The sequence below is a fragment of the Trichomycterus rosablanca genome, chromosome 19 (genome assembly GCF_030014385.1).
Source record: "Trichomycterus rosablanca isolate fTriRos1 chromosome 19, fTriRos1.hap1, whole genome shotgun sequence".
Classification (NCBI taxonomy): domain Eukaryota; kingdom Metazoa; phylum Chordata; class Actinopteri; order Siluriformes; family Trichomycteridae; genus Trichomycterus; species Trichomycterus rosablanca.
The window spans coordinates 26339836-26356274 of record NC_086006.1 but is presented as its reverse complement, the minus strand read 5'-3'; the positions used below and the strand labels follow the sequence as shown (position 1 = coordinate 26356274).

Below are 16439 nucleotides of genomic sequence, written 5' to 3'. Positions count from 1 at the left end.
CTATTGTGTTGCTTTAATATTATTTTTTCCTTTATTATTTCAACAGATTTTATGAAAATCATAATAAAATCTGAAGAGGACGGTGGAGACGAGAGTAACAAATGTGATGATCAGAACCAGAAAGACGATGAAGAACACAAATGTCTTTACTGTGGGAAAAGGTTCTTGCTCAGTTCTCAGCTAAAAAAACATCAGAGAATTCACACTGGACGAAAGTATTACTGCTCAGACTGCGGAAAGAATTTTACACACCTCGGAAACTTAAAAAAACACCAGGTCATTCACAGCGGAGAAAAACCGTTTCCCTGTTCTCACTGTGGAAAGTGTTTTACTCAAAAAAGCAGCTTGGAAATACACGAGAGGATTCATACCGGAGAGAAACCGTATCATTGCTCAGAGTGTGGAAAGAGTTTTACATATGCGGCAAACCTAAAAAGACACCAGCGCATTCACACTGGAGAAAAACCCCACTGCTGCACTGAGTGCGGCAAAACGTTTTCACATATTTATCATTTAAAGGATCATCAAAGGATCCATACTGGAGAAAAACCTTATCACTGCAGTCAGTGCAGCAAAACATACTCAAACATTACTCATTTAAAGGAACACCAGCGCATTCACACTGGAGAAAAACCTTATCAATGCTCTCAATGTGGCAAGACTTTCAGATACGTTCAAACCTTTAAAACACACCTAATAACTCATACTGGAGAAAAACCTTACCAGTGTGGTCAGTGTGGGAAATGTTTCACACAGATACAGTCCTTAAAAAGACACCAAAGTGTTCATACTGGAGAAACGTACTACTGCTCAGACTGTGGGAGGAGTTTTACACACGTAGGAAACTTGAGAAAACACCAGATCATTCACACCGGAGAAAAACCGTTTCCGTGTTCTCACTGTGGAAAGTGTTTTACTCAGAAAAGCAGCTTGGAAATACACAAGAGGATTCATACTGGAGAGAAACCATATTATTGCTCCGAGTGTGGAAAGACTTTTACACATGCAGCAAACCTAAAGAGACACCAGCGCATTCACACTGGAGAAAAACCTTAATAATGTTCTCAGTGTGGGAAACATTTTAAATACGTTCAAACCTTAAAAACCTACCAGTGTCAGAAAGGTTTCACACAGATACAATCTTTAAAATCTTAAAAACAATCTATAAACTCATACTGAAGGAAAACCTGATCCTGAATATTAGGGTGGGAAGTATATATATATATATAAACCATGAAGTTTCACAGTGGGGGAATGTGATTGCTGGTCAATTTAGTAGATTTGATGATGCCTCCTGGTCAATGCTGAAAACATTCATTCATTCATTTTCTTACTCGCTGATCCAATTAGGGTCACAGGGGAGGTGCGGTCCCAGCCTTTTAATGAGCACAAGGCACACAGTAACACCCTGGATGGGACGCCAGTCCATCGCAGGGCAGACACACATACACACACACACACCCATTCACCTATAGGGCAGTTCAGTGTCTCCAATTAACCTGACTGCATGTTTTTGGACTGTGGGAGGAAACCGGAGCAAACCCACACAGACACAGGGAGAACATGCAAACTCCGCACAGAAAGGACCCGGACCGCCCCGCCTGGGGATCGAACCCAGGACCTCCTTGCTGTGAGGCGATAGTGCTACCCACCGAGCCTCAGTGCCTCCGATGTGGAAAACAGGATGTTTTTATTTAAGGGTTGTAATGAATTGCTTGTTTATCTGGAAATAAAAGTGAATTATTGCTCTGTGGAGGTGGAAATGTGGCTTTTATTTTAGTTTCACATGAACTAATAACAAAAGTAAAAAGCAAAGTCTTACACAATCACTGTCCAGAAATGTTTAGGGTTTATAATAATCAGTATAATCTTTATCCATGTTTACTTACTCAGTAAATCACTGCTGTATTCTGTCAAACACACTCGCTAAGCATTTCACTAGATACACATTTAATTTATGTACGATCAGTGATTCAATATTTTATAAGCTACATCTACCACACAGATCATATTTGTGGGTGTACAATTACTGCCTGTAGCCCATCTGTTGCTTTACCCCATTTATCAATTCAAAGGAACCTCCATAGAACCTGCACTGACTTTAACATAGTGTGTTAGGTCCTGGTGTGAATGTAACAGGTGCAGCAGTGTTGTTGGGATTATTTATTAGAACCACCTACCCTGTTAGCGCTGGCTGTAGGTGTACAGTTAGAGACACTGTGTGTTAATCCTCTCCTTGTCTTTTCTCAGTGGACGCTGATGACAGGACAGGATGCTGCAGGCTTTTTATTTTTGGTTAGAGCGCTTTTCTCCTCCCAGCACTAACACTGAGGTGTTTAAAAATCACACACACACTACATTACCATGATATTACCATGTTAGTATTTTTGCAGTGCTGAGAATGGTTCATTACCCTGGCATAATGACCCCGCCCCCGCCCCCCCCCCCCTCCCCCTCCCCCTCCCCCTTCTTTTAAAAACAAAAGAACAAACTGTTTAGGAAAAAGTTTATTTGTCAAGAATATTGGAATGAACTTATAATAACCCCTTAAAATAAAATATTTAAATAATATAATATATATACATAATTTCAATAAAATAAACATTTCATTAAAAATACAATAGAATAAACCTTTAGAACCTGAGACGTACTCTATATGGACCACTGTATTGGGACACCCCTTCTAATTTTTAATTCCATGTTTTTTAGCCACAAGCGTTGCTAACAGGTGTAATATATCAAATATATAAATGAAATGATATGCTTCCAACTTTGCAGCAGCAGTTTAGGGAAGGGCCTTTCCTGTTCCAGAATTACTGTGCCCCTGTACACAAAGCGAGCTCTTTAAAGACATAAAGAAAAGCTCGATTTAAAGAAACTCCAGTGTCCTGCACGGAGCCCTGACCACAGCCCGACTGAAACAGCTGAGGCTTTCTTGAGCAACACAGTTATACAAACACTCCTTTTGATTAACTGGCACAGATTCCCAGAGACATACTTCAAAGTCTTGTGAGAAGCCTTCTCAGAAGAGTGGCTGTTGGTACAGCTAAAAAAGATCACATAGAGGTCACTCTACAATAATACCATTAGTTTTTTTTTTTTAATGGAATGTCCAACAAGTTCACGGTCTGGTGTCCAAATACTTTTGGCCATATGTCAGTGTTTTTAAATGCAGCTGTAATATTTATATTGTAAATTAATATATTTACATTTATAAAACATTCATTGCCAGTAACTTTCCTGGTCACTCTGGATCCAGAGTCTGGGCAGATATACACTGATGAGCCAAAACATTAGGACCACACCCCAATATGTGTACAGCAATGCCAGGTGTGAGGGTCTGAGCTGCCGGCAGGTCAGAGCTGTTTTGTCAGCATGTTAAGCAGGTGGTCCTAAAGTTTAGGTGATGTTCACTCACTGATGTTCACCCTTACTTGGACACCAGTGTCTCGGGGCCTCGTACACAAACATTGAAAGCTAAATTAAATACAGCTTAACCATCAATCCAATAAATCTAATAAAATCAGTATCCAGAGGAACTTACATGGAGAAATACATGCCAGACTCCAAACAGATAGTAAAGCCAAGTCGGGAATAGAACCCAGAACTATTGAGTTGTAAGGTACCTTCCACCAAAACTTACACAATGTTTATTCATCCTACATGTAAAAAACCCTACAGAAACTCCTAATACAATTTTTATTAGTTTTCATAATGAATCACAATCCTCTTATAGACGTGAATTACAAATCACACCGTTACAAGTCATGGTTTAACAGAAATACCAGTACTGCAACAATATGATGGGCGAAGAAGACCAAAGGAAATGTTAGGAAATGCTCACCACTGTATGAACTGTGAACATACACTCATGAGCCAAAACATCCCCCAAAATATGCACAGCATTATTAAATGTTGATCTGATGGTGGTTCCTTGTAATTCACATGCTGAATGCAGTAGATCTGATCAGCATAAAGACCCGAGTGACTTTGATAAGGACCCAGCCAGACGACTGGGTTAAATCAGCGAAACAGCAAGCGGTGTCACGGAGGGACAAGCCATGAACTGCCCACAGGCCATGAAAATGATGCCACAGGGCATGAAGGCTATGGCATCTAGTACAGACCATCAGAAGAATTACTGTCACAACACACTTCAACGCATTTAACCCCTCTGTGCTAGTTAAGGTGCCCATGGCAATTCCTGTCCCCTGTCGAAAACACCTACAATGAACACTCGCGGCATTGGAAATGGACACGACAGCATTAAAAGAAGGGTCAACTGGTCCGACGAATCTTCTTTTCACCAATATCATGTGGACGGCAAGGCACATATGTATCATTTAGCTATAAAAGACATGCACCAGGATTGACTGTAAGACGATCCACCTCATCCTGGTATCAGATACCACAGGACTCCTTTAGACGGCTTGTGGTGTCCATGTCTCATTGGAGTAAATAGTGATCTATAAACCCATAAACTAAAATGCAATGATCTGCAGATTTCAAACAACCTGTACATACAAAATTTGCACTTTATTTACTCTTGATGTTCTTACTTTTGAAAAATTATTTTTCAGCATCAGTGAATGGTTTAGTGTTCTTGTAAAGTACCGACACGTAAGACTGTTCCTCCACACAATGATTACCGCTAGACTTTTTCTCCAGTATGAATTCTCTGATGAATTTTTAAACTACCTGCTTGAGTAAAGCTCTTTCCACAGTCCGAGCACTGATAAGGTTTGTCCCCGGTATGAATCCTTTGGTGAGTCTTCAGGTTTCCTGCGTCTGTGAAACTCTTCCCACAGTAGGAACAGGGAAACGGCTTCTCTCCTGTATGAACCCTCAGGTGGTTTTTCAGGTTCGCTTCCTGTGTGAAGCTCTTCCCGCACTCAGCGCAGTAATACGGTTTCTCTCCGGTATGGATCCTCTCGTGGTTTTTTAAGTTTCCTTCCTGGGTGAAAGTCTTCCCGCAGTACGTGCAGTGATAAGGTCTTTCTCCGGTATGGATGCGCTGGTGTTTTTTCAAGGTTTCGGCATGTCTGAAAGTCTTTTCGCAGTACGAACACGCATAAGGTTTCTCCCCGGTGTGAATTCTCTCGTGCTTTCTCAGGGTCTGTGGGTGTCTGAAGCACTTGCCGCAGTGAGGGCAGGGGTACGGTTTTTCCTCCGTGTGTATTTTCTGGTGATTTTTTAATTGAGAAATTTGCAGAAAACACTTCCCACAGTCATGGCATTGGTGTTGCATTTCATTGTCTTCCTGTTCCAGCTGGTTCTCGTCCGTTTCATTTTCTTCAGCATATTTTCCATCAGATTTGATCAGGACTTTGGGAAACTCTGTTGGCATAGTAAACAAAAAAGTAAACAATATTTATGCCACGACCCTGACCAGAATAAAAGGGTGGTGTATATATACTACAACCCCTGGCAAAAATTATGGAATCACCACTCTTGGAAGATGTTCTTTCAATTGTTTAATTTTGTAGAAAAAAAATAAATCACAGACATGCCACAAAACTATCATTTCTCAAACTGTCAACCCTCTGGCATTAAGAAACAATAAAAAAAGAAACAAATATAATAGTTGTGGTCAGTCACAATTGCTTTTTTTTAGATCAAGTAGAGGAAAAAATATGGAATCACTCAAATCTGAGGAAAAAATTATGGAATCATTAGAAAACACTGCACCATTATTACTTTGTTGCACCACCTCTGGCTTTTATAATGGTTTAAACTCTCTGAGGCATGGAGTTAACTAATGACAAACAGTATTCTTCATCAATCTGCCTTCAACTGTCTCTTGCTGTTGCCAGATCAGCTTTGCAGGTTGGAACCTTGTCATTGACCATTTTCTTCAATTTCCACCAGAGATTTTCAAATGGATTGAGATCCGGACTATTTGCAGGCCATGCCATTGACATTATATGTTTTCTTGAAGGAAAGTTTTCACGTCCTTTGCCCTATGGCAAGATGCATTATCATCTTGAAAAATGAAGTCATCATCACCAAACATCCTTTCAACTGATGGAATAAGAAAAGCGTCCAAAATTTCAATGTGGACTTTGGCATTTATTGAAGACCATCTCCCCTGTGCCTTTACCCGACATGCAGGCCCATATCATCAACAACTGTGGAAATTAACATGTTTTCTTTAGGCAGTTATCTTCATAAATTTCATTGGACAGACACCAAACAAAAGTTCCAGCATCATCACCTTGCCCAATGCAGATTCGTGATTCATCACTGAAGATCACTTTTATCCAGTCACCCACAGTCCACGATTGCTTTTCTTTAGCCTACTTTAACCTTGTTCTTTTCTTTTTAGGTGTTAATGATGGCTTTTGTTTGGCTTTTCTGTATGTAAATCCCATTTCTTTTAGGTGATTTCTTACAGTTCAGTCACAGACATTGACTCCACTTTCCGGCCACTTGTTTCTCATTTGTTTTGTTGTGCATTTTCTGTTTTCAAGACATATTGCTTTAAGTTTTCTATCTTGATGCTTTGATGTCTTACTTGGTCTACCAGTATGCTTCCCTTTTACAACCTTCCCATTTTGTTTGTACTTGGTCCAGATTTTAAACACAGTTTACTGGGAACAACCAACATCTTTTGCGACATTCCACAATGATTTATCTTCTTGAAGGAGTTTTATAATCCTCTCATTTGTTTCAACTGACATATCTTGTGTTGGAACCATGATTCATGACAATCTGCTTTGTGCAACAGCTCTCCGAGGTGTAAGCACTCTTTTTAAACTGAAGAATAATTAGCAAATCTAATCTGCAGCAGATGTTTTGTTTTTAAACTGCAAATTACAGAGTGATTCCATAATTTTTTCCTCAGATTTGAGTGATTCCATATTTTTTTCCTCTACTTGATCTAAAAAAAGCAATTGTGACTGACCACAACTATTATATTTGTTTCTTTTTTTTATTGTTTCTTAAAGCCAGAAGGTTGACATTTTTAAAAATGATAGTTTTGTGGCATGTCTGTGATTTATCTTTTTTCTACAAAATTAAACAATTGACAGAACATCTTCCAAGAGTGGTGATTCCATAATTTTTGCCAGGGGTTGTATATTGACAAATGCATGGTGCCACTCCTTCTAATTCTTAAATTCATGTGTTTCAGCCACAACGATTTCTAACAGGTGTAACAAACCAAAGATATAAAGGAAAATATATGCTTTCAGCTTTGCAGCAACAGTTTAGGGAAGGCCCTTTTCTGTTCCACCATGACTGTGCTCCTGTGCACAAAGCAAGCTCCATAAAGACAAGAAGAAAAGCTCAGTTTAAAGTAAAGAAACTCCATCCTGCACAGAGCCCTGACCTCAGCCCCACTGAAACACTTTGGAATGAACTGGAACATCAACTGAGCTACACAAATGCAGTTATCTTCTAAATGAATGGGCACAATTTCCCACAGACAAAGTCTTATGAGAAGCCTTGTCAGAAGAGTGGCTGTTGTTTTAGCTAAAAAGATTGCATAGAGGTCACTCTGTTTTAATACCATTAGGTTTTGAAATGAGGGGTCTGGTGAAATAAGTTAATGGTCAGGTGTTCAAATACTTTTGGTAATACATTGTATGTACTTTATAAAACGTGACAATTCATTTAATTGACCTTATTGCTTTTAATACATGCTGTATTAATGCCCCTAAAGACCAACAGTACTTACTTACCATTTTCTTCTTCTACGTCTTCCTCTTCTACTTTAACTTCCACAACTTGATCCATTAAATTCAATTCCTGATTTTCTTCTTTTATTTCATCCATTTCTGTTATTTTGGGGTTTTGGTGATGAGTGTCCTGAACGAACATCAAACATTTACATTTAAATTCAGCATTTAGCAGACGCTGTTATACAAAATGACTTACAGTACTGTGACAGTATATTGTCTAATGTAAGCATTAGAGGGTTAAGGGCCTTGCTCAGGGGTCCAACAGTGACAGTCTGGCAGTAGTGGGGCTTGAACCAGTGACCTTTTGATTACTGGTCCAGTACACCTTAACCACTAGTTAACATTAGATTTAATATATAAACATTATTAAACAGAAATGCAGATGTTCTGTAAATGCAAACATGTTGATTCAATCTGATGACACTGTGGTCAAAAGTATCTGGACTGTGAATGTTTGATGACATTAGTTGTTACTTTGCTCACTAACATGCATTTTAATTGCTTTTTCACCCAAGTACAACACAAGCGTCTGAGTCCAAACTGAAATTCGCATTTTAACCTGCACAGAGCAACATTTAACTTCGTTTTGCAGCTTAAAATGAGGTTGTTTTCATTCCGACCATAAATAAATACACATACCTGCTTACAGCACGGACTGATAGTCGTGTTGTAATGGCGTCAGAACTCGACCCCCCTCCTTCTTAAAGCGACAGTAACCGATTTGGTAGTACCAGGGTGCCCAAACTTGTCTTGTTGGGGGCCAAATAGAGGAAAAAATAGACAATAATAAAACAAATAAAATGTTATAGAAAAATAAAATAGCATTACCAGTATTAAATTAGACAGTTACAAGTTTCAAGCAATTTCACAGCCTTTAACTCACCTAAAAAACATAAGAAAGGCAGCCAAATAAGTAATAAAAAAGTATTTGCTCTGTTATTGATCATTTTAATTTTATTTCATTGCATATCTCGGTCAGGGTTGCAGAGGGTTTGGATTCCCCAGAATCTCTGGGTACAATGCAGTAAGACACCCGGACAGGACACCAATCCATCGCAGGGCCTCAGCCATCCAACCCAATCCCTCGGCCAATCGTGTCTGTATGTAGACGTGTAGACTCAAACCCTGGATCCCAGTGGTACTTGGCTTGCGTAATTTACCACTGTGCTACCCGAGCGCCTCTTATTGCACGTCACACCAAATGACTTTGGATCAGTACACAAAGCATTTCATAAAGACAGATTTATAAACAATTTCATTTATTTATAAAATAAAATTAATACTAGTATCACACTTGTAGAATGTAGTTTGTGGTGGATTGTAAAGAAAGTTTTGGGTCAGTATCTGGCTTTAGGACTGTGTTTGACCATGTTGCAATTTAAAAACAAAGAAAATGCTTTAAATCTAAATCCTAGGTCTTAACATTAGCCTGAAAGTCTTCAGACAAACCATTCTGACCAGATCTTTCTCCAGTGTGAGTCTGCTGGTGGTTTCTTAAAGCTTTTGCTGTTGTAAAATTCCTCCCACAGTCCGAGCAGAAGTAAGGTTTTTGTCCAGTATGAACTCTACGGTGGGTTTTTAAGTTCCCAGCATGTGCAAAACTCTTCCCACATTCTGAGCAGCTGTAAGGTTTTTCTCCAGTATGAGTTCTCAGGTGGTTTTGCAGGCTGATCGTTTGGGTAAAGCTTTTCTCACAGTATGGACAGGAATACGGTTTCTCTCCTGTATGAACCCTCTGATGCTTTTTTAGGTTCTGGCTGTGCCTAAAAGTCTTCCCACAGACAGTACAGGAGTAAGGTTTCTCTCCAGTGTGAATTCTCTGGTGACTTTTCAGATGAGAAGTGGTCGAGAAACACTTCCCACAGAGGAGACATGGGTGTGGTCTTTTATAGTCATCCTGGTTGTGCTGACCATCACATTCATTCTGCTCTTCCTCAGACTTTATCAGGACTTCTGTGAACACTACGAGATGAAAAAGAACATTTTTTTAAAGTTAGGACTTTGTTTGACCATGTTGCATTTCGAAAACAAAGAAAAGAAAATGCTTCTGATCTACATCTTTGGTACTGACCGCAGTGGTTAGGTTTTTCTCCAGTGTGAGTCTGCTGGTGATTTCTTAAAGCTTTTGCTGTTGTAAAATTCCTCCCACAGTCCGAGCAGAAGTAAGGTTTTTGTCCAGTATGAACTCTACGGTGGGTTTTTAAGTTCCCAGCATGTGCAAAACTCTTCCCACATTCTGAGCAGCTGTAAGGTTTTTCTCCAGTATGAGTTCTCAGGTGGTTTTGCAGGCTGATCGTTTGGGTAAAGCTTTTCTCACAGTATGGACAGGAATACGGTTTCTCTCCCGTATGAACCCTCTGATGCTTTTTTAGGTTCTGGCTGTGTCTAAAAGTCTTCCCACAGACAGTACAGGAGTAAGGTTTCTCTCCAGTGTGAATTCTCTGGTGACTTTTCAGATGAGAAGTGGTGGAGAAACGCTTCCCACAGAGGAGACATGGGTGTGGTCTTTTATAGTCATCCTGGTTGTGCTGACCATCACATTCATTCTGCTCTTCCTCAGACTTTATCAGGACTTCTGTGAACACTAAGAGATGAAAAAGAACATTTTTTACAAGTTAGGACTTTGTTTGACCATGTTGCATTTCGAAAACAAAGAAAAGAAAATGCTTCTGATCTACATCTTTGGTACTGACCGCAGTGGTTAGGTTTTTCTCCAGTGTGAGTCTGCTGGTGGTTTCTTAAAGCTTTTGCTGTTGTAAAATTCCTCCCACAGTCCGAGCAGAAGTAAGGGTTTTCTCCAGTATGAACTCTACGGTGAGTTTTTAAGTTCCCAGCATGTGCAAAACTCTTCCCACATTCTGAGCAGCTGTAAGGTTTTTCTCCAGTATGAGTTCTCAGGTGGTTTTGCAGGCTGATCGTTTGGGTAAAGCTTTTCTCACAGTATGGACAGGAATATGGTTTCTCTCCTGTATGAACCCTCTGATGCTTTTTTAGGTTCTGGCTGTGTCTAAAAGTCTTCCCACAGACAGTACAGGAGTAAGGTTTCTCTCCAGTGTGAATTCTCTGGTGACTTTTCAGATGAGAAGTTCTGGAGAAACGCTTCCCACAGAGGAGACATGGGTGTGGTCTTTTATAGTCATCCTGGTTGTGCTGACCATCACATTCATTCTGCTCTTCTTCACATTCTTCTTCAGACTTTATCAGGACTTCTGTGAACACTATGAGATGAAAAAGAACATTTTTAAAAGTTAGGACTGTTTGACCATGTTGCATTTCGTAAACAAAGAAAATGCTTCTGATCTACATCTTTGGTACTCACCGCAGTGATTGGGTTTTTCTCCAGTGTGAATCTGCTGGTGGCCTTTCAAACCTCTTGATGTTGTAAAATTCCTCCCACAGTCCGAGCAGAAGTAAGGTTTTTCTCCAGTATGAACTCTACGGTGGGTTTTTAAGTTTCCAGCATGTGCAAAACTCTTCCCACATTCTGAGCAGTGATAGGGTTTTTCTCCAGTATGAGTCCTGAGATGGTTTTGCAGGTTGACCATTTGGGTAAAGCTCTTCCCACAGAACGAACAGCAGTACGGTTTTTCTCCTGTATGAACCCTCAGATGTTTGATCAAGTTTTGTTTGAATTTAAAATTCTTCCCACAATAAGAACACGAGTGCGGTGCTTTTACAGCAGGAGTTTGCTGGTGAAAGGCATTTTCTTCACATGGGACGTAATCCTGTCGCTCTTTATTGACGTTTTGTTTCTGCTGATCATTTTTCTCTTCAGAATTCATCAGAACGTCAGGAAATACTAATGGAAAGATAAACAAAACACAAAAGGTTAACACAATATGTAATTTAGACTTATTATATTTTTATATTTGAATTATTGGGCTAAAACTCTACCCACACTGACTGAGTTGTTCTCCGGTGTGAGTCCACTGGTTGCCGTAGGAAAACCTCATTCCATTCTGACCAGATCTTTCTCCAGTGTGAGTCTGCTGATGGTTTCTTAAAGCTTTTGCTGTTGTAAAATTTCTCCCACAGTCCAAGCACAGATAAGGCTTTTCTCCAGTATGGATCCTCTGGTGAGTTTTTAGGTTTCCTAAGAGTGCAAAACTCTTCCCACATTCTGAGCAGCCGTAAGGTTTTTCTCCAGTATGAGTTCTCAGGTGGTTTCGCAGGTGGGTTGTTTGAGAAAATGTCTTTTCACAGTACGAACAGGAATACCGCTTCTCTCCTGTATGAACTCTCAGGTGTGTTTCTAGGCTGTCTTTGTCTCTAAAATTCCTTCCACAATAAGAACAAGAGTTAGGCGTTTCTTTACTGTGAATTCTCTGATGAGATTCCAGATGAGAACTTTGTATGAGGTATTCGTAAGGTCTTTCCTCGCATTCCAGGCTGTGACCATCATCACGTTCACTGTGTTTCTCCACAAACTCCTCTCCAGGTTTTACTGGACCTTTAATAAACATAGTAGTTTTTTAAAAATGCATTTAAGCTATTATAGATCCCTGAAACAACTGCAAGAAATGATTGGGAATTTTACAGTGATTTGTATGATATACATGTACAGTATGCACAGTAATTAGTAATGAGGAATTAAAAGGCCACAAAGTTAAATGACACTTTCTAAACAACCAAATTAATCATCTACGTTGCGGTATTTAGATTCTGTATTTATATTTTCATTCAATAAACTTATAAAAAATAACTTATTAACTTATTAAATCAAACTTCTCTCATCTTGCTGACGTTTTTAATAGAAAGAAGTGTATTTCAAGCATTTAATCACAGAAAAAGAACATATTCAAAATGCCATGAAATGCACATCCTTTACAAATGTATGTAATCTTATGACTGTCTGTGCATTTTGTACTTAAATATTGTTAGGGCCCATAAAAAAAATACAGTACAACAACAAAAAGGCCACCAGGATACTCACTATTTTCTCCATTTACTTTTATGTCTTCTTTTACATTTTCTTCTTCTGCTTTTTTGTGCACTTCTAGAAACTGGTCTATTAAATAAACTTCATCATTTTCTTCTTTTATCTCCATGCTGCTATCACAGGTTTTGATGACAATGTCTGTTAAAAGATAAACAAAACCACGTCAAAAACCTTCAAATGTTCACTGTTCCTTACAGATGATCGTCATTATGAAAATTAGGTCCAACATTAATTCTATCATGGTTATTGCAAATAATACATTCAACAGATGTGTTTATTTCTCCACCACCCAAACAAGTTTTCTCACATTTGCTTCCTTTGAGTAAATGGAGAAGACGTGACTAGGAGCAGTAAACACAGCAACAAAAAGAAATGACTGAACATTGAAGCAGAGATAATATACTCTGGCACAGTTTGGATTCCTGTTCACATTATCAGTGACTAAATCAGTTTAGTGGATAAATCAGTGGTTCTTAAAGTGGGGTAATAAGTAATAAATAATTTAACAGAAACATGACATAATGCACTATGCAGTTACACATATCACCGCATTAAAATCATCTGCTGTTTCTACATAACGTTATTAATAAACAATACAAAATTTCTGCCAATAAAGAAGAATGTGCACTGAAAGACAGACTCATTACACTATAGAAATAAAACACTAGACACTAATCTAATCACAAAATAATGTCTAGCTGGTTGAACTTGTCTGTCTTCACTTATTACTGATATTATTTATTAACACAGATGCAAATAAATATAATAATAAAACCCATTTTACTAGAAAGTACACAGCTTCTCTAGTTCCCATAATCTGATTTCACATAGTCAGATCACTAAAGTGCATGTAAACCCAGTAACTGGATCAGTCATGTTCTGATTTCTTTTACTAATGTGGTTATTCTGTGACTGCAAAGACAGCTTTGAGGTGCTCAGGTGGTGCAGTTAATATACCAAAATTGACATGTCAAACTTGTGTTCGAGTCTCACGTCTGCTAAACGTCTCTAAACTTAAGCAATTACGACCCCTGTTGGTTGATGGGTCCTTCACGCTAAAACAAGAATCGAAAAACAGAGATCAGTGCATGGCTGATAAATATATTGTTATGCACTACAAAGAAACGGGTCTAGAAAGTTAGTGGAAGTATATTTTTTTCTCTAAAGTAAATATACTTAAGTTGAATGAAATATACTTAAAGTAGTCACAATTTAGTACAGTTTAGTACACTTAATACAATTAAACTGTACAATTAAAGTATAACAAGTACAAAAATAGTTTATATTAGCACTCTTTAATTGTATTGACAGTAACACACTTTAGTGCACTGTAGTATATTAAAGATGATTAAAGATGATTAAAGATGATTAAAGATGAATAAACTGAAGTCACCAGGACAGTTCAGACCAGCAACCAGCCACAGCAGCTCTGTAATGTTTATTTCAGCTACTTTTACTGTTAACAATTCCTGCTGGTAAATCATCGTTTAAACCGGCACAGATAAACAATTCGCTTCGTTTTACAGCTTAAAGTGAGACATTTTATATAAAATAAACTTTCATTACCAACATAAACAAACACAAACCTGCGTGTATTCAACACGGACTGAGAGGCGCTTAGTAATGGCGTCATTAATGCGTCTCTTTAAAGCCACAGCAACCGAAACTTCATGAACATTCTGGAATAAAAGTTTGTTTTTATTAATGTGAGACAAACAAAAACCTTACATTTAACAGCCCGAATCTTTATTTTTGGTATACTCTGTACTTTGAAATGTTTTCCTCCTACTTGAATGTTTGTTTGTTTATTAGGATTTTAACGTCATGTTTTACACAAGGTTGGATTCATGACAGTAATGGTAGTTTATCTTTACACAAGATTCATCAGTTCACAAGGTTATATCAGACAGTCATGGACAATTTAGTATCTCCAGTTTACCTCACTTGCATGTCTTTGGACTGTGTGAGGAAACCGGAGCACCCGGAGTAAACCCACGCAGACACGGGGAGAACGTGTTTCGCCCCCCTACTTGTATGTAAAGTAAAATTGACAGGCAAGCCGTAGCCTAGTGGTTAAGTCTACAGGACTAGTAATCCAAAGGTTGCTGGATCAAGCCCCACCCATGCTAGGTTGCTGCTGTTGGGCCCTTAAGCAAGGCCTTTAACCCTCAGTTGCCCATACTGTAATGTAGGTTGCCTTGAATAAAGGCGTCTGCTAAATGCCGAAAATGTAAATGACAGCAGATATTCTTTTAAACTTCATAAAAATATCAAATAGTCGTGTCCATTTACCCTGATTGCGTCCTCTATACTGATTTGACCCTTCACCGCTGACTGAGGACACCTTTCAACTGATATACGCCCCCTCCGGCACGTACAGTCAGTACAGACTGCATTTTTCACCTTTTCGACCTGAGTCGGGTTAAGGGTTAAGGGCCCAAGAATGGAGCCTATCCCAGCTTTTCAATGGGTGCAAGGCACACAGTAACACCCTGGATGGGCCCTGGATCGCAGGGCAGACACGCACACACAGACACACACATTTACCTATAGGGCAATTCAGTGTCTCCAATTAGCCTGGCTGCATGTTTTTGGACTGTGGGAGGAAACCCACGCAGACACAGGGAGAACATGCAAACTCCACACAGAAAGTACCGCCTGGCTTGGGGATCGAACCCAGGACCTTCTTGCTGTGAGGCGACAGTGCTCCCCACCGAGCCACTGTACCGCCCAATGAAAGTAAAGTAGATCCTTTTACCTACAGTCATATGCAAAAGTTTGTGCACCCCTGTCCTAATGTAAGATTAAATCTAATAATAACCAACATCGTTTTTTTTTATATATATATATATTAAATGTATATTTACATTGTTGAAATGTTACTGGGGCCAGTGATAGCTCAGTGGTTAAGGTACTGGACTAGTAAACAGAAGGTTCCCGGTTCAAGCCCCGCCACCACCAAGTTGCCACTGTTGGGTCCCTGAGCAAGGCTCTTAACCCTCAATTACTCATTGTGTAAGTCGCTTTGGATAAAAGCGTCTGCTAAATGCTGAAAATGTAAATGTACTGTAACTTTAAGAGGTCGCAATTCTGATACCGTCATGACAGAGGAACCGTGATGCTGTGTGAGTGCAGAAGAGCTTTATTATTATTATTATTATTATTATTATTATTATTATTACTCATAATAATAACGCATAAAGACATTTAGCAAATCAGACGTTTCGAGAAGGTTGTTTGGTTTACTTATTAATTAATGTTAATGTTTCATTAAAAAATAAACAGTAATTGTTCAGTTGAATGTGAGAAGTTTGTATATATGTGTTCTCACTGATCACTTTATTAGGAACACCTATGTGATACGAGCATTCATTGACAGTCGAACCTTGTGGGTATACAATTACTGACTATAGCCCATCTGCTTTGTACACTTTGTCACCCACCCTGTACCCCATTCATCAATCGAAAGGGATCCCCATAGGACCCCCAGTGATCAGATGATGTTTGGTTGGTTGATCATTCTCAGCACTGCACTGACACTAACGTTGTAATGACATGGTGTTTAGTGTGTTTTGTTCTGGTGTGAGTGTAGCAGGTGCAGCAGTGTTGTTGGGATTTTTTATTAATAAATATGGTACAGCTGGGCTGTTCGGTGCATCTACATGATTCATTGTCTGTATGGTGTAACTTATAAAATAACCAAATAAATGCATGCACCAGATAGGTGTGATTTTACTAGTATGTTTTCCATACAAATCATATAATCAGCAAAATAATGTCAGTGAAATGAATTTTGTAAAATAAATAAATAAATAAAT

The 16439-nt window shown here is 38.9% G+C and overlaps 2 protein-coding genes across 2 annotated transcripts; both read right to left on the bottom strand.

Annotated features, from left to right (window-relative positions):
* Nucleotides 1-4556: 4556 nt before the first annotated feature.
* Nucleotides 4557-8381, bottom strand: LOC134333784 (oocyte zinc finger protein XlCOF19-like). Its single transcript, XM_063015940.1, has 3 exons — nucleotides 8322-8381; nucleotides 7683-7809; nucleotides 4557-5337 (listed from the first exon to the last, which is right to left on the bottom strand). Exons 2-3 carry the CDS (start codon nucleotides 7774-7776, stop codon nucleotides 4652-4654), a joined length of 780 nt encoding a protein of 259 aa, XP_062872010.1. The 5' UTR covers nucleotides 7777-7809; nucleotides 8322-8381; the 3' UTR covers nucleotides 4557-4651.
* A 543-nt stretch (nucleotides 8382-8924) lies between these two features.
* LOC134333780 (zinc finger protein 271-like) lies at nucleotides 8925-14250 on the bottom strand. Its single transcript, XM_063015936.1, has 7 exons — nucleotides 14208-14250; nucleotides 12616-12759; nucleotides 11581-12132; nucleotides 11002-11481; nucleotides 10376-10900; nucleotides 9754-10266; nucleotides 8925-9644 (listed from the first exon to the last, which is right to left on the bottom strand). Exons 2-7 carry the CDS (start codon nucleotides 12728-12730, stop codon nucleotides 9094-9096), a joined length of 2736 nt encoding a protein of 911 aa, XP_062872006.1. The 5' UTR covers nucleotides 12731-12759; nucleotides 14208-14250; the 3' UTR covers nucleotides 8925-9093.
* Between the last annotated feature and the right edge of the window lie 2189 nt (nucleotides 14251-16439).

What these genes read in the sequence shown, in the direction of transcription:
- LOC134333784 (XM_063015940.1), bottom strand. Translation starts at nt 7,776, where the DNA reads ATGGATGAAATAAAAGAAGAAAATCAGGAATTGAATTTAATGGATCAA. An exon ending in AGACGTAGAAGAAGAAAATG is followed by an intron (nt 5,338 to 7,682) that starts GTAAGTAAGTAC and finishes CTATGCCAACAG; the next exon opens with AGTTTCCCAAAGTCCTGATC.
- LOC134333780 (XM_063015936.1), bottom strand. Translation starts at nt 12,730, where the DNA reads ATGGAGATAAAAGAAGAAAATGATGAAGTTTATTTAATAGACCAGTTT. An exon ending in AAAAGTAAATGGAGAAAATA is followed by an intron (nt 12,133 to 12,615) that starts GTGAGTATCCTG and finishes TGTTTATTAAAG; the next exon opens with GTCCAGTAAAACCTGGAGAG. An exon ending in AGAAAAACCCAATCACTGCG is followed by an intron (nt 10,901 to 11,001) that starts GTGAGTACCAAA and finishes TTCATCTCATAG; the next exon opens with TGTTCACAGAAGTCCTGATA.